At 53.8% G+C, this 22,689-nt stretch overlaps 2 protein-coding genes across 3 annotated transcripts in view; one reads left to right on the top strand and one right to left on the bottom strand.

The window, feature by feature from the left end:
* The first annotated feature begins 5,304 nt into the window (after positions 1-5,304).
* Positions 5,305-8,780, top strand: LOC144292654 (proteoglycan 3-like). The gene is made up of 5 exons (XM_077863312.1): positions 5,305-5,435; positions 5,882-6,195; positions 6,852-6,983; positions 7,845-7,956; positions 8,722-8,780. Exons 1-5 carry the CDS (start codon positions 5,375-5,377, stop codon positions 8,778-8,780), a joined length of 678 nt encoding a protein of 225 aa, XP_077719438.1. The 5' UTR covers positions 5,305-5,374.
* Positions 8,781-10,940: 2,160 nt separating this feature from the next.
* The window catches only part of P2RX3 (purinergic receptor P2X 3), a 29,483-nt gene continuing 17,734 nt past the window's right edge, over positions 10,941-22,689 (bottom strand). Inside the window, exons 9-13 of one of the 2 annotated variants that reach the window (XR_013360013.1) lie at positions 14,935-15,028; positions 14,628-14,693; positions 13,930-14,007; positions 12,800-13,482; positions 10,941-11,687 (exon numbers count right to left, since the gene is read on the bottom strand). Coding sequence is in view for 1 of the 2 variants with exons in the window: in XM_077863310.1 (XP_077719436.1) it covers positions 13,369-13,482; positions 13,930-14,007; positions 14,628-14,693; positions 14,935-15,028 (352 nt within the window). In the remaining variant the exon portion in view is untranslated. Of the gene's footprint in view, positions 11,688-12,799; positions 13,483-13,929; positions 14,008-14,627; positions 14,694-14,934; positions 15,029-22,689 lie in introns of those variants that run through there. The other variant, XM_077863310.1, reaches the window with a different exon arrangement.

Here is a 22,689-nt window from a genome sequence, read left to right as displayed (position 1 = left end):
CTTCTTTTTTCCTCTGGTCATCACTTTCTCTGCTAAGCCCCACCCATGAACTTTCTGCCCTACGATGACCGCCCCTCCCCACTCCACTGTCTCTCAGAACAAGGAGGCTGGAACATGGGGTGGGATCCATGGGGCCTTCCTGAGGATGGAAGAATGGATTCACTTAGCTCTTTTTACACAACATCCAATTACTGGCACCTGCATAGCAGGTGCTATCAGGACCCCACCAGTTCCTTCATTGCAGGTGGACTCTCTATGTCCCCCATGCTTGCACTGCCACACCTAAGGGCCTTTTTTCCTTCCCACAGACTGTGGCTGCCTGAATGAGCCAGAGAAGTAACATGTCCCTGGAATAGCCCACAACTCACAGGAGTGGGAGTAAGAGTGCCTCAGTCCCCTGCCCTCACAATGTATTGAGCATTGTTTCCAAGGGTTTCCCAGTGGGATTAACTTCTAGTTGTCCGCTGAGGCAGCTGGCTTTGTAGCACCCATGTTTTGGGCTGTTTTTCTCATCCATCTGAATTCTCCTCTTCCTTACAAATGTCCTTGCACCTCCCAAATAAGTTACTTGCACTCAAATCTTTGTCTCAGGGCCTATATCTGGGGAAACTCAGTATAAGACAACATGCTATTTGTCCAACTCTATATAAAGACGTGGACACATAAGACACAGGTTCCTGCCATTCAGGAACATATGGTTGTTTATAATTGAAGCACAACAGCAGCTACTAATTTTTACTGCTTATTGCACACTCACCAAGTACCCCCTGCTGTGGCAGGCACTTTAGAGAGATGACCTTGTGTGATCAAGAATTATTACCCCAGGGCAGCCTGGGTGGCTCAGTGGTTTAGTGCCGCTGTCAGTCCAGGACCTGATCCTGGAGACCCAGCGTCGAGTCCCATGTTGGGCTCCCTGCCTGGAGCCTGCTTCTCCCTCTGCCTGTATTTCTGCCTCTCTCTCTCTCTCTCTCTCCCTGTGTCTCTCATGAATAAATAAATAAAATCTTAAAAAAAAGAATTATTACCCCATTTTACAAAACCAGGCTCAGAGAAATAATGGCTGATGCAAAGATTTGCCCAAACATCCGAATGTGGCTGATGTTGTGACTTGGCTATCTGTTCCAGAGAGTGCTCTTTCAATCATTAGGATCCTGTGGCTGGTAGCACTGGCTGCTTCCAGGACATGGTGGTCTAGGGATGGAGCATAGTGGAGAGGCAAGACACACTCCCTTACCCCTGGGTTCATCTTGAAGCATAGGACTCCAACCCAGCTGGACATGAGGGAATCCCAATCGGAAGTGGCATTCCGAATCCTTGCTCCACCAAGGAGGTGAGCAGAAAGTAAGGAGTCAATGCCCTAAAGCCCCCATTCCTCCTGGATTCCTCATATACAGAGAATTACAGGTGGCTCTAGAGTCCTAGAGGAAAATCAAGAACCTTAATATGTTTTGAGAGTGGCCCAGATTGGAGAAGCCATTTGCTCAAGGTTACACAGCTAATGGAGAAAGACAAATCCAGCTGAAGCCCACTGTAACTGCTGTTCTATGACAGTCTGCTGACTTCAAAGATGGTGGAATTCTGGAAACAGTCTTCCAGGTTCAGCCTTGGGCCGGGTGCTCTGGCCGATGCTACTGAAGTAGAACTTTCACTTCTTGTCCTCATCAACTATATTCTGCTGTGGGAAGGCATGGCTTCCCCTTATTCCAAAATGTGTAATAAAGAGTAACAGTCTTTCCCATTTATTAAGCATTTACTAAGTGCCAGGCTTTATGCTAAGTGGTAAGTGGACTTTGTCTTGTTCCTCGTAAGTCTCTTCTGTTGGGGCTGTGTGTTGTGACAGAAGCAGGTCTTCTAGTCCACAGAGATCCTCTGTAGGGGGATTAATGTCAAGAAAGAGCCATGAAAGAGCCTTTGGGTGCCTGGAAACATTCTGTGTCTTGACCTGGGCATGATCCCACGGGTATATTCACTCTGTAAAAGTCCCCTGAGCAGTCCACTCTCTAGTACACTTTATTGGATGCATGTTATATGTCCACAAGGAGAGTTTTTAAAAAGTAAAAATAAAATAAGAGGACTGGCTTTACATCCCCAAATATGGATTTGTGTGTCATTTTCCATCTTCAACAAGATGCTAACTCAGCTCTGTAAAGCTAACTTGCATCATTTGAGAATCCCTGGAGTTCCTTGTACTGTGCAAAGCATAGAGCAGGAGCTCAATCAACATTCAGTGCTTATTTGTTGGTTGGGGTCACATTTCCAGTCCTGGTTTCCTGATAAGCGCCACCTCCCAACTCCATATGCCAGGCCCTGTTCTGGGAGTTTTATTCATTAGATAGAGGTGCTGTCATGAGCCTTCGCTTTCAGATGAGAAAACAGAGCCACGGAAGGGCTGGCTTTGGGCTCATGATTCCATGACACACCACACTAAACTGCCCTTCAAGAGAGAGAGACCCACCCTCTGCACAATGTGGAACTGGGCTGAATCTTGAGATGAGAGGCAGTGTCTGAAACCCCTGTGAATATAAATGCAAACAGTAAGGCAGAGGATTAGAGCCTCATGGATGCTGAACACGTTGGCACCACTGGCTAGAATGTCTGAGGCTAATCCAGTTGGGCATATCAAAGAAAGCAAGGATGTGGGAGTCAGACAAGGGTCACACATGCCAATCCTTGCCAGTTGCATCTACTTGGGCAAGTCATTCAACCTCTCTGAGCTCATGCAGTAGATATATAGACTAGAGATGACAATACCTAATTTGCAGGATGATTTTAAGACTTAAGTAAGTAGAATCGCGGGTATAAAAGCCTTGAGGAAATGCAGTGTTTTGTTCATGGTGGACAAAATATTATTTTTTAACAAGGCAAACCTCACTGTGGTCACTGAAGAGGTAATTGAAGTCAATGGACTGTCTGCCCAGGGTTTGTATGTAAAGAAAATGGGGGAGAACACAGAGAGGGGCGAGTTGTAGAGAAGGGAGGTCCGAGAGAGGAAGCAGAGGGAAGGCAGCTATGGGACACAGCTAAGAAGCTGGAAGACCTTGGGTTTAGGCTTGTCTCTCACTTGCTATATCTCAAGCCCTCTGAGCCGTCATTCCTTCAGCTATGTTGGTTAAAGGTGCTAGCTGACTTTACTGGTCACCCCAAAGGGTGCAATGATATCTCTGGCTGGGCCCTGGGATGGGCAAGAAAAATGGGGAGGGGGTCCAGCCCTTCCACTGAAGAGATCACAAGTTCAAAATCTGGAGATGGGGTTTTGGGAGCTTGGAACTGGCCCAGCCCCCAGGCCCCGAATTAGGAAGAGAAGCTAAGAGTCAAGTCTGTTGGGCCAGGGAGATAATGGGCAGGGCTGTTACTCTGCAATCGGGTGCAGAAATGAACCCTCAGACACTTCTCCATTTGCGGGTACTCTTGAGACAGCAGAGGAGGGGAGGGCCCAGGCCTTTTCACCTTCTGGGCTACCTGTTCCTGGTGCTCTGTGTACTGGAGGGCTGGACTGGAATCTGAGAATCAAATATGCACACTCATGAGGATGTGGCTAGGATGGCACAGAGTTGAAACACCCACCCCGACAAGTCCTCTAGCCCTTGGTGGTGATATCCAGCAAAATCAGGGCTCAGCACTTGCTGGTCTCTCCTTGGATTGCAGTGAATTTGGCCAGAGCTTGATTGATTAAAATTTTGCTATTTTGTTCATCATGGGGTTTTGCATTTATTTTGATTTTTAAGAGAGATTACATTAAAATACTGTTTCTCTTGACTATTGTTTCTCTTGACTACTCTTGCCCTCTTAAATTTTACAACTGAGACAAATGCCTTGCTCATATCCTCCCAGTCCCGACCCTGGTGGTGGTAGAGAGCTGGTGGGAGATAGGGAGTAAGGATGGGTTGAAGGGTGGCCCAGAGTGTCTGCATCCTTCATGACTCTGCATGAAGTTTCCCATTCCAGCTGCTGCCTCCTGGCCAGAAGATATGCCTTGAGATTGGAAACAAATGGCATGTTCTAGATCAGTGATCCTCAGCTGGGGCAATTTAGCTCCCCAGAAGACATGTGGGAATGTGGGAAGACGTTTTTGATCATCATGATTGGGGGAGGTGCTACTGACATCTAGTGGGTAGAGGCCAGGGAGGCTGCTAAACTTATTACAATGCACAGGACAGCCTCCCCCACAGCAAAGATTATTTCACTCCAAATAGCAACAGCGCAAAAGTTGAGAACCTTGATCTAGATCCACAGCATAAAAGAATGAGCATAATTTTTTACATATTAGAGATGAGAAAGAGAGGGAGAGAAGGCAAGAAAGTGAAGGAGAGAGAGAGACAGAGATGGAGAGTCAGAGAGAGAGAAGAGTTTTGAGCCAAAAAGACTTAGAAATACCCGTTCTCCTAATTCCTGTGCAACCTTGGCAAGCTGTTTTCCCTCTCTAAATCTCATTTTTTCCCATCTGTGAAGTAAGGATAACCATACCTTCTCATGGTATGAAGGTGAGGAATGGAATCAGGGATGTGATGCATGTAAGTACCTGGTCTAGATAAGCACTCAGGAGGGCTGAGGCTCCCCTGGCCCCCTATCTACTCCCCACATGGTCTCCCAAAGACCTGGGATTCCCCCTCCCTCATTAGCTGGGGTATTGACCAGAAGGCTGCTCCTGGCATTAAGGAATATTTTTCAGGCTGGGACACTTTAGAGACAGTAATAATGCTTGTACTGGGGTCTTTCTGAGCACACCAGCATGTCTGGGTGCCCACATATGAAGTGGGCCCCAGGAGGCAAGTCTCTGCAATCCCAGCAGACAGCAGAGCTCAAGGTGGGGGACTGAGCAAGACTTTTATTGGCTCCTCTGCTCCTCACCCCAGCCTGGGGTAATCATCCTGGTCACTTCCCACTTCCCCAGAAGCCCAGTATAAGAGCTGCCTCTGGGGTGCAGTAGTCAGACACACTGACAGAGGAGGCCTCAGACTCCTGAAGGTGAGTTCTTGGCCCAATATGGCACGGACCTTGGAAGCCTGTCCTCAGGACTATATTGACCACCATCCTTTCCCCTCATCCCCCACTGTGAATGAAAGTGCTCTGACCCTGAGCAGGCCTATTCCTGCAGGGGCAAGGGTCTGAGCTAAGGGCTATCCCAGGGAACTGTGATGGGGCTTTCAGGAAAAAGGGACTTTTGTACCTGAGCTGCTATCCCATGTCCTTTTCCTAATTCTCTAGCTTGGGGTCTGTTCACTGGGGAGGAAGGAGTGCTCTAATCAATACTTTGCCCCTTAATCAAGCAGTTAAACAGCACTTCATACACTGTGTGCCAGGGGCTGCGCAGACACACAGGACACCCACGAGGAGGGAAGGTGGAGCTGTGTCCCTGTCCGAAGCCTGAGTGGAAATGAAAGATCCCCTCCTCCTGCTCCTTCTCCTGCTGGGGACAGTTGCTGCTTTCCATCCGGGTAAGCCTCCTCTTCCCATCTCCCCTACCTTTCTATTTTCTCCTCTTTCTTGCACCTTTTTTTGCCTCATGGGGCCAGAGCCACAGTTGCCCCCCTTCAGTTGACCCAGCTCATCTCTGATTAAATTTCTCAAGGACTTGGAACTGTGACCCAAACTTTCTGTCAGGGCTAGTCCACAGGAAAACCCACCCACCTGTGAAGATGAAACGCTTTTCTCACAGGTGCCTCCTCCTATCCCCACAGTACACACCCATGGGGTCAGCCAGAAGTCAGGATCTCATCCATTTGTGCCTATAATCCAAGTGTTATCACCTCACCCAATGCCAAGGAGATCCTTCCAGGATTGGCTCCAGATGGCAGCTCTAGGAAGGCCGTGAGAGCTGTCCATGGTCCTGGAAGAAGGGAGGCCCCTGACCTGATGATAGCAGGTTATCTCTTCTTCCCAGGGAATGATGCCCCCAGTCTGGAAAGCCAAGAGACACAGGCAGAGCTGAGTCAGAATCTGGAATGTTCAGGGGAGCAGGAGGGAGACTCGGCCCTGACCCCGGAGGTGATTCAGTCAGAGGAAGAGGAGGCCAAGCCTTCCAGCTATTGGGACACATTTCAGGATGAGGAGGCCATGGATTCTGACCCAGCTGCTCTAGACAAGGACTTGCAGTGCCCCAAAGAAGAGGACATAGTTCAAATTCCAGGCAGTCCTGGGTGCAAGACTTGCCGCTTCCTATTGGTGCGGAACCCCGAGAGATTTAAGAACGCTCAGGTAAGTGGCAGGGGGCTACCGTGGAGGACTGGGGATGGGGAGGAGAAGACACTGGATTCAACTTTCTCCTCCCTTTTAGATTAGTGGTTCTCAAAGCCTAGCGTGCATCGGGATCTCCTGTAGGTCTTGTTAAAATACATTTCTGGCTTTACAAATCTGGGGTGGGACCTGAGAGTTGGCATTTATAACGATTCCCAGCTAACGTTGGTATTGTTGGTCAGGGGACTGCACTATGAGATGCTGGATGAAAGGCTTTGGTATTGGATATACCTGTGTTCAATCCTGGATCTGCCTTTCACTGACTGTGTTATTGGGAAAGTTACTTCACTTTTGGGGGCTTCTGAGTCTTCGTTTGTAAATGGAGATATACAGTACCAACCTGTTAGGGTTGTTAGGGTTGAGGATTAAATGAGATAATACACAGAAGTATTTGGAATAGTCCCTGGGTCACTAAAACCCTCAGCAAATGGTTGCTATGATTATTCCAAGTATTATTGGCTTTTGCAGAAAGTTCCTGACCACAGAGAAGGGAGTGCAAGATGGGATTGAGAGGGTCTCTGATTTCTGAGCAAAGGGATAAGAGGCTCTCTCTTGGAGACTCAGAGACTTGAGAGAAACCAGCAAATTCTCTACCCTACTTTTTCTTCTTTCTGCAGAATGTCTGCAGAAGGTGCTACAGAGGCAGCCTCATCTCCATACACAACTACAATTTAGATTATTGCATCCTATGCACGGCCAGAGGAGTCAACCAAGGGCAGGTCTGGATCGGAGGCAGACTCTCGGGCTCGGTAAGTGAGGCAGCAACCACCCTGGGGACAGGAAGCTCTCTCTGACTGCCTCCAAGGAGACCCTGCTGGCAGCTCAGCAGCCCAAGCCAGCTTCAAGCAGTGGGCAGTGCTGTGCTGGAGCTGGCTTGGACCTGGTTGGGAGGACTGTCAATTGTGGGCATCTCATCCTAGCCTCATGTTCAGTGACTTAATGCCTGTGACTTGAAATCTGCCCCAGTGGATGTATGCACACCAAGGAAATGGGCGATTGTTGTAAACCAGCGTTCCTCCCTCCCTCTGTATTCTCATCTTCTCCCAGAGCTGGCTGTCGAACATTTCCCAGCACATCACTGGAGTCAGGAGATAGGCTCCATGCTCCGCTTAGTTACCTACTAGCTGAATGATTTCTTTGGGGTCTCAGTTTCTTCATCTCTAAAATGGAGCCCTTCCCTCAAGGTAGCTCTGGGATTATGATGAATAAGTGCCATTACATTTGCTGCTCGAGGGTGGTCCATGGGCCAGTAGTATCAGCACACCGGCACACCGGGTGGCTTGTTAGAAAGGCCCAATCTTGGGCCCCACCCCAGAGCTCCTGAATTAGAATCTGCATTTTTAAAAAGTCCCCAGGAGATCCGTGTGCACAGTAATGTTTGGGAAGCCCGCTGTGTGTGATGGCTGGGAGTGTTGGCTGCTCTCGCATTGTCATTGTGTACAAACTTTCAGGGATGGGTCTCGGGCATATGTGGCTCCTAGTTGGGTGGGCAGTGAGAATTTTTTAACATTATTTTGTTAAAAAATCACATATTCAGTAAGCATTTTCTGGGGCCCCTGGAGCTGTCTCCCTGGACCTCTGCCCTCTGACCCAGCCTGTCACTTCTTCAGTTCCTGCACCGGAGATTTCGGTGGGTTGATGGGAGCAGATGGAATTTTGGATTCTGGGCCCCAGGGCAGCGTGTGTATGGGCGAGGCAACTGTGTGGCCCTGCGCACCAGAGGTGAGAGGGACTGGGACCGGGGCAGGGGGCAGGGGTGGCAGGGAGACTCTTACATACTGTCCCCTTGAGTTACTTGAACACACCTCCCCAAACTCACACCTTCCCTCTACTGGAGAAGCCATGTCCTCTGTGAGGAGGGCTGAAATGTAGAGATTCCTCCGGGAAATCCAGGTGCTGGGGTGCCTGTATAGGAGCTAGGCCGGGGGCCTGGGGGCATGGGGGCTTGGGGGCTGCTTTCCTTCCTATGATATGAGGGCCATGAGGAGTGACTGATGTGATAGGTGAGAGTAGCAGATGTGAATGTAAGGTATGGGTGAGGGATGAAGGAAAGACGTGGGAATTAAGCGGGCTGATAGGTAATTCACCAGCTTTGAACAGCATGGATGCCAGATGTGAGGGAGCTAGCACCATGGCTAAGACCATCTGTGCTGGAGTAAGACTGCTGCCAACCACACCCAGCTCTGCCTCTTGCAGGCTGAGACCCAGGCAAGTTATTACCCCCACTATGCCTCAGTTTCCCCATCTGTGAAATGGGGATGATGATAACACCTACTTGTTGGGATCATTGTGAAGATCAAGTGCAATAGCCCACGTGAAACTTAGCAAGCACACTGCCTCCTTGGGGAAGAGCTGGATGCCCCTTAGCTGCCCAGGGAACACATGGGAAGCACGGCTGGCAATCCTGACCACTGCCAGCCCGAGGAGGACAGGAGGGCCACACGCCACACAGGCTGCAGCTGACAACACTGTGCTCTCCACTACTAGGGGGACACTGGAAGTGGACCCCATGCAAAAGGCGTCTGCCCTTCGTCTGCTCCTTCTAAGTCCATGGCGCAGAGTCCCTGCCTCGGAGCCCCTTCCCTTTGCACCCCCCTTGGCTGCCGCCAGACCCCAGGCTTGGTCCCCCTGCTTCATCTGGCCATAAATCCAGACTTCCCATAGCATTTCCTGACTCGGTCTCCTTATTGCGCCCTTCACAGTCTTGGGAGGACTGCCAGTGGGGGGTGGGAAGCTGCAGGGCAGGCCCAGGAAGTGCAGCTGGAGCAACGGGGTGCCAGATGGGCTCCCCCTCGCCCTCCTCTGCCCCGGGCAGAGGCACCTGGGAAACGCCTCATTGGTGGGTGGTGCCCTCCTGCTTTGGCTCCTGTATAGGGGGCAGGGTGGGGGGGAGTGGGGCGCCTTTCCAACGTGGAGGCGACATTGCCTGTTCAAGACTTGCAGTGTGTATGGGGGTGTAGTGAGATCCCGTGTGGGTGGGGCAAGTCTAGGGCACATGCGCCTCCAGCCCTGGGTTTTCCTGGCCTCTCAGATACTGGTCCCCGTTTTCTATTCTCCCAGCCACCAGTGGGTGAGTTCAAAGTCCCCAGCTTCTGAACTGTGTTCCTCACTCCATTCTGAGGTGTGATCCCCACCCCAATTCCTTCTCTCTCCACCCCCCATCCCCAGGTTATCTCCCCAGAGGGATCACATTCCCAGGATGGAGCTACCTCTCACCAGGATGGCCTTGGGGCAAAAGTTACCACATCTGGTAGCAGTGTGGCTCCAGTCCTGATCCTACAGCCCCAGGCCCCAGGCCCCAGGCCCCAAGCCCCGGGCCCCTGCTGTGTTCCCTCAGCCCACTTTGCCAGGCCCTGGGGCCACTGACAGAGAATGCTACTGTGGCCCTCTGTTCCAGGCAGGATGCTGGGCTCCAGGAAGGATCTGGGGTTGATGAATAGGAAGCTTGGACCTAAGACTGGATATTAAGAGGGCAGAGAGCCCTGGGTTGTTGGGGGTGGGGTGGGGATGCAGAGAGAGAGAGAGATGGAGGCACAGAGGTAGATGATATATACTTCTTGAGAGTGAGTCTTACATGGGGCACAGGGAGAATGTACAAGTATTTTTGCGAGTGCACACGTACACGTGTGTATATGGATCTTGGTGTGTGCCGGAGTGAATCTTTGTATACTTGTACATATCTGTGTATCTGTGAATCCATATTTGTAAATATGCATAAATCTGTATGAGTCAGTATGTATCTGTGTGTTGCGTGTGTGCACATCTTAACATCTCTGTGTATTTACGGATATGCCTGGATGTCGGTGTATGTCTGTATAGCGCTGCCCCCTCACATGCCTGAATCTGCGGGCACGTGAATATGTGTGTACCTGTGTGTCTTTGGCCAGCACATTTGTGAGTGTGCATATATGTGTGTGTCTGGCATACATGTGTACAGATCTACGTCTAGTATATGTACATGCATGTATCTGTTCGGGCATGTGGTGAGATGCAGGGTTTCAGGAACAAAAAGAACAGTATTCTCAGAGGGGCCTTGCTGCTAAAGATGCCAGAGTTAATGAAACAGGATGGGAATGGAGACCCCGGGGTGGGGCAAGTAGGTGGTAAAAAGGCAGGAGACAAATCCCTTGACCGTGAGCAGACCCCTGGCAACAGGATGAGGGGCCTGGGCGTAGCAATGAACGTGACCAATGCTGGGCCCAGGGACTGCCTCTAGGCGTCTGTCCATCTGTCTTGGGTGGACACTGGGCTGGGAAACTAATCACAGCATGTTGGTCTTCCCAGGAGCAAAAAAATGGGACTGTCTGGGGGGTCAGACCTCCCAACATCCCTCCCCCCCTGCCTGTTCCTTCCCTGCAGACTTTAATGAGCTAATTCTTAATGCTCTGCTTCTAAAAGAACAGTGGAATCCGGCTGTGGTGGTGGGAGGATGGTCCGTGAGGGAAGATCTGCATAGGGAGCTCTGGGGCTGGAATTTGGGCTGAATGGCTCCTTTTTATCAGCCTCCACTTATCTCCTGGATGGGGAATGAGCTGTGGCCAACACCAGTGGCCCGCTATCTGGCCACCCAATGCAAGAGATAGAGGGAGGGGAATGGAGCGGGGCTCAGACCCCTCCAGGCTGCCGCTTGCTTGAGGCAGAACAGGGTAGATAAGATATCCCTTAAATGTTCAGCACTGTCAGTTATTGGGCCTCCACTTCAACCATTATACTTTCACATCTTTGGCTGTTTAATTAAGGCCTTTCAGTCTTGAATAGCCCTTGATTAGAAAGCTAATACTCTTGGGAGAAGGAACTCCTGAGGATGTTATCTATTAAAACCCCTGGGAGGTTGATGGGTAACTTGTCAAGAACAAGGTTTTTTGAGAAGGAACACAGATGGGAAGGGTGTGTGTACCTGTGCGTGGCCGTGGGCTGGGGGGATTGTGGAGAAGAGGGGACTAGCACGGCAGAGAGTGTTGTGTGAACCTCTTCCCGAGGACCCAGGATGACTGTCCCCTTCACTGTTGTCATGAAGTTGGGCTCTGCAGTGCGCTGTGGTTGCAAGTGCTGTAAGCCTCTTGGGGGGGGGGGGCGCGCTCCACGCATTGCTCAGCAGGGCTAAGTCATCACTAAACGTTAGCTTTTATGCTGAGTGATTAAAGACACAACAGCCCACTTAGCGAGTATGGGCTCCAGCTCAAACTGCCCCGGATTCCAGATCTCTTTTTCCATCCAATAGGATTAGTGACAAGCCTCGGCAACCGGACCAGGATTCGCGTGTGGTGGCGTTGGTGACTGTGCTGATCTGCCACCAGGCAGCAGGGCCCGGCCAGCTGCTGTTACTACCGCAGACGACAGCCGTCAATCTAGCGCACAGAAGCCGCGGCTGGGTTCCTGGTGGCTCGCATGGCGGGCTCACTGTCCCCAGTTTGCACACGTGCTGGCAGGCCCAAGAGGAGAGGCTGCTGCACCTGCGGAAGGACCACCCCAGTCCGCAGGAATGGGGGGGGGAAGGGGGCGGTGTCCTGTGCAGGGGGCATCCCTGTGATTCCTGCTGGGGATGCCTGTGGGTCTCCCCTGGGTGCAGAACGCGGCCTCCAGTCATGTCTCTGCTGCTCAGATCTCCGGACACTGCCCCATGCCCGAGGCCACCCCTGGGCAGCTGTGATCCCACCAGCCTGAGGATGGGGATGGGTGGAAGCCAAGTGGGGGAAGGGGTCACGGGCAACGTGTGAGGGAATCCGACGCCTTCTCCCCTGGAGGGGGGATCACTGGGGTCAGGCCTTTGCAAGTGCCCACTGTTCCCAAACTAGGCCCTTCTAAGTGGCTCCCAAAGCTGCCCCCGCCCCCTGCCATCTCTCTGCCCCTTTATGGGCCCCTCCTAATACCTAATTTTGTATTATTTTAAAAAGAAGCCCCAAATTGTGTAACCTTCAGGCTTCCGGAGACCTGGACCCACTCCTGAGCTCTGCCCTGGGGAGGTTCCGGGGCCTCTCACCAGAGGAGAGCCCAGAAAGGGGAGGGGACGCCAGGCTGACAGAGGTGCAGGGGGACTTGATGCTCCCCTGCCTCCTCCTCTCAGTGCCAGGACACCCGGGTCCTCTTGGCCACTAACTGTGGGACACCAGACATTTCCCTTCCCTCGCCTCAGACTGCTCATCTGTAAATAGGAGAGTGCGATGAGAGGGTTTCTAGCATTGGAAGACACCCATGAGGACCCCGTGGGGGTGGCCTGGCTGGCCAGCTGCTCAAGAGGCAATGGGCCTCATTAGAGCCTGTTCACCAGTGTCGCAAGGGGTCACTGCCCACTGAGAAAAGGGCCCTGGGCCTGGGAATCACACTGCATCCTAGGGGGGCCTAATTCCACTCCTGGGGTGGGGGTGCCCAGACATGTGTGAGTATGTGGGGGTCCCAGAGGGAGAACAGAATGGCCCTCCCCTGGTTGAGGACTGAACTAAGTCATGTCTCCTGGGTTCTTCTGAACTGGAGATCCACCCAAGTCAGAGAAAGGGACCCTGCACCACTGTCTAGCTGGTCTCCCCCAGACTGGGGCCTGGGTTCCTGTGGAAAGCATGGGGCTTACTCTTTATTAGCTGCACCTAATCCTGGTCACTGTGGGGAAGGCTGAAGCAGCAGGGGCAGATGCCCCCCGGGAGTTCACTCTTCTTTTGTTGGGTGTGGGTGACGTCGTCAGATCTGAGTTCAAATCCCAGCTCTCTTGCGGCCTGGCTGTGTGGCCTTGGGCAAATGACTCAACCTCTCTGGAACTCAATTTATCTTCAAAACAGGGAAACTAATATCTACCTCATTATTCTAAGGGTTAAATGAGCTAAGGTGTGTGACACTGCCTGGCACGGGGTAGTGCCTGGCGGCCATGACTATTATGCTCTCTACTCTTTAGCAGGGGGACAGTACATGTGCTGCTGCCCTGGGGGTTCCGGGAAGCAGACAGGGGCAAGGCAAAGGGCGAGGGAGAGATGGGGGTCTTAGCAGGTACCCCTGTCTGCTAGACACTGGGAGGCCCAGACACCTGGGTCCAGTGTGGCTTCATGGGGTGAGCAGCAGAAATGAAAGCCCCTTCCCTTGCCCAGGTGGGGTGCCCTCTGGGGAGGCCCGGAGCCCAAGGGTGAGAATGGGGCCCCGGAAGAGGCCTTAGTGGCCGATGGAGTAGGCCCCCGAGTCCGTGGATTGCTTCTCCTCGGTGGTCTGGTCACTGGGGTACACGGGGTTGGCCGAGGCAGTGACCTTCAGTGTTGTCTCGTCCACCTGCAGGTGGAAGGGGTGGCATGATCGTGCTTTAACTGCAGGCACGACCCCCACCCCCGTCCCAACAGGGGTCTCTGCTTGGGCTCAGGGCCTCCTTGTCAGGGAGCCACAGCCAGTCTGTGAGATCCCAGCAGTCTTTCCAGGCACCTCAAGGGCAAACAGAAATCTGAGCTAACCCAATAGCAGGACTTGTCCCACCTCAGAAATGGAGAGGGGACATGAGTGGATGGGGGTGTCGACAGTGGTGACCCACAGAGTCCCCACAGAGCCCATTCTTGGCCAAATACCTCTCTCTGGGCTCCCACTTTGCATGGAGGCCCCATGAACTCCCCTTATGAAGCCCCCAGAAGGGGAGCCTCTGGGAGTCCCCAGGGTCCAGCGCCCCTCCCTGCCCTGTCGGCTACCTCTCATGCCCCTCTGCCTGCCGCCCCCTCCCCTCCAGCTCACCTCCTCAAACTTCTTGGCTTTGTACTGGTCAGCCCCCTTGAGGAAGTTGAGTAGGATGATGTCGCAGAGGACAGTCCCCTGGAGGAGGAGAGGCAGGGTGGGCTCAGTGTGGCAGGAAGTGAGGGGCTCAGGTGGCTGCTGAGCCGCCTGGGCAGTGGGTAGGACTGTCCTCAGGCAGACAGCAGGCCAGGGCTTGGGGTGAGTCCTCCAAAGACACCTGATGTTTCCACTTGGAAAAATGTCCAAGGACTTTGGAGAATGTCTTCGTCACCTACCTCTCTGGCTCTTGGCAGTGACCGCAGACCAAAGTGCAGAGAGAGGACTTGGGAGAAGAGGTGGGTGAGAGGGTAGATGTCCCTGGGAGCAGGGCTCTGGTCTTTAGGTCGTTGGAACCCTGGAGTCTCCTCCCTCCCCTTCATACTGGGGAGCAGGAATTTGTACAAACTCAGGTGGAGCCTCCTGCAAATGGGAAGTCTGCTTCGGGAGGTAATGAGCTCTCCGCGGGTGGAGATGCTCACTCAAGGACCGACCTGGCAGGGAACTGGTGAGGGAGACTGAGGCACCTGGCAAGAGGTCAGGCTTTACATTCTAGGCAGAAACAGGGCTTCCCTGGGCCACTTCCCAGCCACCCACCCCCAGCTGGGGGCCCACCTTGACTGGCTTCCTGTCTGAGCCCTGGGGAGGGGGGCTAAACTCACCACTCCCACGGAGGTGAAGGCTGCCACGGAGCTGATGATGGTGGGGATGATGTTGAACTTGCCAGCCTGCAAGCACAAAGACCGAGGCTGAACGTGGACTCCCAGCCAGAGACGGTGGAGCAGGAGGCCCCAGCCCTTCACTGTACCAGTGAAGAGACGAGGCATGTGACCAGCTGAGGCCCTCAGAGCTGCTCAGTGGCAGGACCTCACCCCCTGACTGGAGGCTCTTGAGGACCCAAAACTGGCCTGGGTTCCGCACTCCCCCACCACCGCCCCGTCCCCCCATCCACCCCACCCAAGGACTCACGTTCCCGTACACCAGCACATCAAAGCGGATGCCAAAAGCCTTCAGGAGGGTGCGGTACTCACTGCCATTCTCCATCTTGTAGTACTTGGCAAACCTGGAAGCCAGAAGAGAAGGTGGGTCCCACTGAGGGCTCCTACCTGAAGTTTCAGGGTCCTTCAGAGCCCATAACCCCCACTTACTAAACAACTCTGACCGATGGTTTGCTGGACACCTGCCACAGGCCTCCCCATGTGGTTAGCTGACGCTCTGCGCAGACATCACCTTGAGGGCTCGTTACACAGGCAGATCCCCAGGCCCAGCCTGAACCTGTACAGTCCGCATCTCTGTGGGTGGGGCTCTGAACTCTGCCTTTTAAGTAATTTCCCTAGATGATTCTGATGCATGCAAAAGTCTGAGTCCCGCTGGACTCCAAGTCTCTTCGGTGTTATTTGTTCGGGTACCCCAGGCCCCAGCTCGCTGCAGATGCGCCCCTCCCCAAAGGCTTCTCAGCCTACTTGGGTTCAAAGCCTGGATCGCCACTTACCAGTGGTGCAGACTTGGGCCAGTTACTCAGCCTCCCTGAGATAAATAACATTTTTTTCTTTTATTATTGAGAATGATATGGAAGTCCTGCTTCACAGGGCTGCTGAGAATTGAGGGAAAGCTCACACACCAGGGATCTAGAACAGTGCCTGGAACACGGTAAGCACCCAGGGAGTGCTCGCTGGTGTTGGCTGTTATTATTGCTGAAGAAAGACATTTGCATTTGTAGAGCAGTTTCAAAAAGCCCTTCCAGACACCTCATGTCATTTCACTCTCATCACAGACCTGCGGGATAGGGATGTGACGGCTCTATTTTTCAAGTGAGGGTCTGGGGGTTAAGTGACTTGTCCAGGGTCACCCAGCTGGCTGAGACTGAATGCTAGATTTCCCTAAAACTATATTCTCTCCCCCTTCTACGCCGGGGCTGCTGGGGACAGATTAGAACAATCACCTTCAAAATGGGGTCACAAGTGCCTCACCGTGGAGATACCCAGGGAGGGGAAGGGACCGCCAGTGGTTTCGTGGTCATTAAGCATGCAAATTGCATGTGTCTAAAGCCAGTGCGTGCCCCCTCCAGCTCGGCCCAGTGTAGGCAAAACCCTAGTATCAGCAAAGTGTGATTTCTCAGGGCTACCGTGGACCCACGGCGGTAAAACGGGCTCCTGGGTCCCAGAAGCACAGGGAAGGTTAAGTGAGATGATGGGGCAAAGGGGCTCGGAAAACCCCCCTAACTGTGTAGGGTTGATGTGGGTCTTATTTGGTGCCGGCCGGCTCCCCACCAGTGTTTCTGACCCCCAGTTTCCTAGGCCTCTCCCAGAGAGAGGAGTCTGAGAAACTCCTTCCCCCGTTCCATGGCTGCGTGACGCCACTCCCAGGGAAAGTGCATATGGGAAAATGGGCCCAGAGACGGAAATGCTCGACCCAAGTACACAGATAGCAGAGGGAGCACAGGCATGGGAGCAAGATCATTTTGGGGAAGAGTCATCTAAATGCATAAAATGTCAGCCAGTGTCTGCTCTGGCTGTGTGGAGCTCTGGAGTTGGGCAGAAACGAGTCCAGATTCTTGCTCCAACCCTTGCTGGTAGTGCGGCCTCTCTTTGTGACTCAGCCCTCAGGGTTTCTCTGTCCATGTCTATGAAACGGGGGTGCTCATGCTTCCCCCCACCCCCTGCCACGCACAGATCTGTTAGCGAGACAGGTAAGCACCGAGACCCATCCTTCGAGACGGGCACTGTCACCAGCCCCGTGCTGGACATTTTGCCTGTCGCTCCACACCTGTTCTCTGCCCACGCTCCTCTGCAGGGCCTGGGAGCCAGGCCTGCAGGCACTGCCTCCGCCAAGCTCCCTGCCTCTGGCTCCCGGGGGTTATGCAGTGGGAGGCATCCACGGGTGATCAGAGGGCAGCGTCAGGAAGGTGTCCAGGCTGCATGTTTTCGGGTGTGCTTCCGCCTAGGCAGGGCCGAGCTTGTGCGCCCCGGTGGTGCACCTGTTGCCTCAGGCCTGAAAGTAAGGCTGAAAACTGCTCAGTGAGGGAGAGCTTCCCTGGGGATCCCGACCTGGGAAGGTGTGTCCCGTGGACTTGGCAGCCGAGGGCAGAGGCAGGGGGTGCAGAGGAGACAGGATGATCTTCTCAAGACTGAGACCCACAGGAAAAATAGGAGTGGCCCCAGGAAGGAGGCTGAGAGAAGCCCAGCTACCTAAGCCTGAGAAGCAAAGACTCGGAGGACCCACTGCAACGAGGTGGCGAGTTATGGTCTGGGCGGTGGCGGCAGAAGGCTTCCCAGACCAAGGCACAACGGAGTGGGTCGGGCTGTACCAGCAGGAGATTGAAAAGCTCGACACCAGAAAGGAAGTCACTCATATGATGACGAGGACACCCAAGAACACGGCTCTCCAAGGAGGCCTCTCAGGGGACTGTAAAGAAGTTTCGAAAAGGAGCATCCGGACTGGACAGAAGGAAGTCTTCAGGGTGGCGTGTTCAGGTTGGCCTGAGGCTACATACAGACTGCCACGGTTTCCACACCCACGATTACAGAGCACCGGGAAAAGAAGCAAATCTCTCAATACGAGCATCTCATGCCGTTAATCTCACAAAGGTGGCACGCGGACCCATTTTATAGATGGGAAGACGGAGGAGAAGGTGACTTGCCTGAGCCAGGATCCCAGTCTCTGCCCTTAACCCTGAACGTGCTGCTGCCTCTGGGCTCCGGGTGGCCGGTAAGGACACTGGCAGCCCTGGAGCCAGACCTCAGAGCCCTTCCTTGTTCTGTTCACATCACTGAGAACTCAGCTTCCCTGTCTGCGAGATGTGGCAGCCGATGTCTACGGGGTCAGGGTTGGGAGGGTGGGTCACAGATGCTTGGGGCCAGGCAGAGGCTGGGACCGTGCTCCCGAAGTCTGCGTTCCGGCCTGAGGCTGCAGCCAAGAAAAATGCTCTCGCCTCGACTTGGAGAACAAAAAGTCAGCATCCTGGGCACTGTGTTCAAAGCGAAGCCTGGCTAAATTTATCTTGGGAAGGAATGTGAAGGAACAGGGAGAAAAACCAAAGCGGACTTGGTTTTTCTCCAGCACCTGCCTTCCAAGAGGCAATAAGTATGATAAAATCATTATCTCACCAACCACCCACCCTCGGAGGAGGGTTGGCAGGGACTGGTTCTCTTCCTGGGTGGGAGGGAGGAGGAGGAGGAGGGCTCAGGGAGGGGGGGCCCGGAGTCCTGACTGCTGCACTCGTGTGCGGCTGGTGAGGGCCACGGAATCTGGCCCAACCCCATGGCGACGGGGCCTGGGTTGTCTCTTCTGTGGGCCCATACAGACCGTCACTAGACTATACTGCTCACCCCCTTGCAGTGAGCGAGGTGGGCCCTTGACTAGTTCTGGCCAGTGCGATGTGAAGGGAAGTGAGGTCCGCCTGTCGCCTGTGGGCCGAGGTGTCAGAGCTGGGTGTCTTGTACAGCCTCCCTGTCCTCATGGCCACTTCCTCAGGAGCTCTGGGTGAACTCGGGCCCTAGGGGAGACTGATTCAGTAGGCAACGGGAACCCAGCACCTCAGTGCCCCACCTCCAGCAGCTACACGAACATTTGTGTGAATCCTCTGAGCTAAAGGGGTTGTTTGTTACAGCAGCTAGCAATGCTTACCCTGACTGTTACAAACAGTCCTAATTGTCTAGCCGAGAAGCCTGAGATTCAGGGAGGAGACATTCTCAATCAAAGGACAAAGAACGAGCTAAAATTGGGGAGTTTTTCAAGATGAGCCAGAGAGAGGGCAAGTTCCCATGAGTTCACAATTCTAGGATGATTCTCTAGAAGAGTCGTGGAGGCCTGGGTGTGGTTCTGTTATCTTCAATTAGTTTTTCCACCCTGGACAAGCAACGCCTCTCTGAGTTTTCTACCTCAACTGGGTGGTGAGATTAGAAAGAGCCACAGGGAGGATGGATGAGATAATGTTGATATATAGAAAGTCCCTAAAACTTGTCTCTTTCTTTTCCCAGGATCGCAATAAATGAAATTCTGCCTACAGTCTCCTTAGCCGCTGCAGTGTCCTGCCTCCTGGAGAGAATCACATCCACCATGAGAACAGCCAGTGGATACTGAGCACTTACTACATGGCGGCCCTGTGCCAAGGGCTTTATTTATACCTACTACCTCTTTGCAGACCCAGCCCCATGGAATCTTTGTTGCTTTTCCCATTTTACAGATGAAGAACCAGGATCATACAGATTAAGCAATTTGTCTGAGGTCCCCAAACCAACAGTCAGTGACCAAACCTGAGATTTGAACTCAGGCAGTCCAGGGCCAGAGCTTACCCTCTGAGCCAGCATTCTAGATTGTTCTTTTTGATGCCCAATTTCTGGGAGGTCCTGGCTAATTTCTTTCAGTTCTCCAGCCAGGGGCCCTTTTGCCTTGGCCAGATGAGTCCCGACACCCAGCGTCGCTGGCTGGGAGTAGAACGGGAAGGGCCGTGGAGTGTGGGAAGAAGGATCCCCGGCCTCCTCATCTGAAAAGGGGATGATGAGCTGAGCTATACCATGGCCAGCCCTGGTTTCTCCCAAGTCCTCCGCTTCCTACCTTTCCAGATTTGGTTTCCTTGGCTGGGAATGCGGTCGATGAGAACAATGCCACCAGCACCCAGCCCGGCCCAGTCCACCTTCCTCACCTCAAGTGCCAGCCACGCCCCACAGCCCACTTTCTTGTGTTTCCTGAACACACGTCACAGACACCGACCTCTTGCCTTTGTCTGTGCTCGTCCCCCCTCCTCCCTTGCCCCCCTTGCAGGCTCCTATGCACCTACCTGGCCCAGCAGATGTCTAGAGCACAACAGCCTTAGCTATGCCAGGCACTGTGCTCAGCACTGCTGACTCCTTGGCAAGCTCTGCTCTCATCAGAGGGGGAGAAATATTAATAACCACTCACTCTCATCAATAGCTAAGATCTGACCTAAGGACTGAAGAGGAGAGAGCAGCATTCGACGAGCACACTTAGTGAAGACAATCTGACCTGGGCTGGCGGGTCAAGGAAGGCTGCATGTAAAGTGTGGTTACAGTCTCGGCCCAAGGATGGAGAGTTGAAAGGTGAGACGGCTAGAGGTGGGGGCAGCCGTCCAGGCTGAGGGAGCTGCAAGCCCTCTCAAGGGCAAGGAGCTGGGTGGGCTGCAGGACAGGGGCGGGTGGAAGTGGATCCACGGCATCCCGGCTGACAGAGCCAGTGCCTGCATCTCTTTCCATGTCCACCTCGGGGCATGTCATGCCTGTAGCTTGACCAGGGAGGTGTGTTTCCACCACAGAAATTGGCAAACACCATGACCCGGGTGTCTCCTTTGTCTGTCTGATTTCTTTTTCTCCAGAGCTGGTTTCTCAGTGTGGGGCAGAGGCCACCTGTCCTGCCTCCACCTGGCCCAAGCCTCCACCTCAGCACCTGTGCACTAGACAGCACTTAACAGTTTGGACTGTGCGCCGGTTCTCGCTGTTGGCCTTTGCCTGCCTCCCTAGGGAAGGAATGAGGCCTGCTTGCTGAAAGCATCAATGAGATCCTGAGATTCCTGACGTCTCCCAGGTTGAGTTAAGCACTGTTGGCCTCCGGGTTTCCTCCTCCTGACTTGGCTTCTCTAAATCCTCGCATTCTTTGGATGGAGCCAGTATAAGGCAGTCGCATCAGGCTGTTTCTCTCCCAAACAGAAAGCATTTAGATCTGGCAGGTGGGAGAGTAGGTGCTATTGGTGGGAACCGGCCCCTGTGGAGGGGAAACAGGGTACGGGGGGCGTGGGGACAATCGAGACATGATATGTGTGCAGCACTTCCTCCTGCTGAGTGCTGGGCTGGAGGCTTGCACCTGTTACCTCATTTAGGCTTCACAGTGATGGCCAGGTCGTACAGCTGTTGGCCGAAGGGCTTTGAAATGAGACAGTCCTGGGTTCGAACGGTGGCTCCAAATTAGCTGACATCAGCCGAGGTAAAGCCCTGAGCCTCAGTCTCCCCAGATGTGAAATGGGGGTACTAGTGATGGCCACGGGCTGTGACAGAGGATTCTGTGAGCTGCAGAGCTTTCAGTGCACGGCACCTGGTACTGCCCTGGCAGGTGGCTGTTGAAGCTCCTGGGCCTGCCAGGGGCACAGCTAGGAACTGTACTCTCATGCCAACCCCTGCTGCTCCCCTGACAGACGAGCCAGAAAGGACACTTCACGGCAGCCACAGTGGGCAGGGACGTGTGGCGCTGGGACCATGGGTACGCACAGTGGGCGAGAGAACCATGCCTGCCACCTGCAGCCACTGGGCCCAGGAGGGGTGGGCACAGGGCAGGGCTGAAGCTTCTCTGGTGGGCCCAGCTGCGAGGAGCATTGGAAGGGGGTGGATAGGTCCTGGTGTGCTCACCATCCTCCACTCTGACCCCCACAGGCCCCTTCCAGCCTTTCTTTCTGCTTGGCACGGGGCTTTGGTAAATGGGGGCACTGGGGGGTGCAGAGAGGGTGAGAAGGTGGCAGGTATTTACCCACTACTTCCCTGTGTGGCTGTGCTTCTGTCCGTGGCTGTGCTGCTCCCATCAGGGACCCCAGCTCTCAGCCAGGCTCCTGCTCCTCCCACTGGGGCTGTGGGGCTTGCGGTGGGAACGGCTTCCCACTCTGTTGGCTCCTGAGCGTCTCAGGGCAGGTCTCAGCAACCTTGTTGTGTGTGTTTCTTCACAGTCCCCTGCCGGGGATGCATTCCCACCCGGACCCTCCTGGAGACACCCGTCCTGTGACCAGACAGGACGACCCCAGCAGAGCACCGAATCCAACAAGCTGAGGCCTGACGGGGCTGAGGCACGTGTGCGTGTGTGTGTACACGTGATCTCTCATGCCACGAGCAGCGATAGATAAAGGATGCGTAAGTACAAACACCAATTACCGTGATAAATCATTTGTCAGATGCGTGTCTGCCGGGCAGTGTGGAAGCTACGCTCCAATGTGACAGGCCTATAAATAATAGTGCACGCGTCAGCGGCCCGTTTCCCAAGCCTTCCCCCAGACACCCACATGCACTCCTTCAGACTGTTAGAGCTTGAAGGGACCTCCTCACCTTGAAGCAGCCCGTTTCACGGAAGAGGAAACTGAGGCCCACGGAGGGGCCGGGACTTGCTGAAAACCACACTGAGCATTTATCCGCAGCGAGGCCTGAACCACAGCCTCCTGACCCGAAGCCAGGGCCCTGTCTGCTTCAGCTTTGCTTCATCTTCATTCTGGTTGGCTTGCTCCAGCACAAATTATTTTCCGCATAAATATTTTGTTGCTTGGGTTCAGGGCTATCCGTCCCACGTGATCACAGGAACTGGCCTCGTTCACGTTTGTATCAGCCACAAAGCCTGATGTAATCTGGAACTGGAAGAGATCTCCGGGGCCCTCCCTTCGTTAGCCCTAAGGTTTGCTGCCGGGGCCTGGATCTCCCCAGAGAGGGGCAAGGCGCCACCCCTGCCTGGGGGAGCAGCGGGATGTGAGCCTCAGGAGGGAGGCCCAGGGCCTCAGGAGCATCCCCCGCGCCGGGCTGACGTTTGCTGGCGGTCCACACGCATCTGCTGAATGGAGAAGGCTTTTCTCACAAAGTATGAATCCCTTGGAAGCTCTCAGACATCTGTTTAGAAACGATCTCGTAGAGTGACGGAAATCCCTTGGTACAGCAGGGACACTAAGTGTTAGAGCCGCAGGGAAAACAGCAACAAAGTTTGCCGGGATCCCGGTTGGACTCAGTGAGGGAAAACTTGGGCCGG

Source organism: Canis aureus, chromosome 21 (assembly GCF_053574225.1).
Source record: "Canis aureus isolate CA01 chromosome 21, VMU_Caureus_v.1.0, whole genome shotgun sequence".
In the NCBI taxonomy this organism is placed as follows: Eukaryota; Metazoa; Chordata; class Mammalia; order Carnivora; family Canidae; genus Canis; species Canis aureus.
The sequence above is the reverse complement of the archived record's forward strand: the minus strand, read 5'-3'. Positions and strand labels throughout refer to the sequence as shown.

Coding starts and splice junctions, on each gene's coding strand:
- LOC144292654 (XM_077863312.1), top strand. CDS start 5,375: ATGAAAGATCCCCTCCTCCTGCTCCTTCTCCTGCTGGGGACAGTTGCT. Junction 6,984..7,844: donor GAGGCAGACTCTCGGGCTCG/GTAAGTGAGGCA, acceptor TCACTTCTTCAG/TTCCTGCACCGGAGATTTCG. Junction 7,957..8,721: donor TGTGGCCCTGCGCACCAGAG/GTGAGAGGGACT, acceptor CTCCACTACTAG/GGGGACACTGGAAGTGGACC.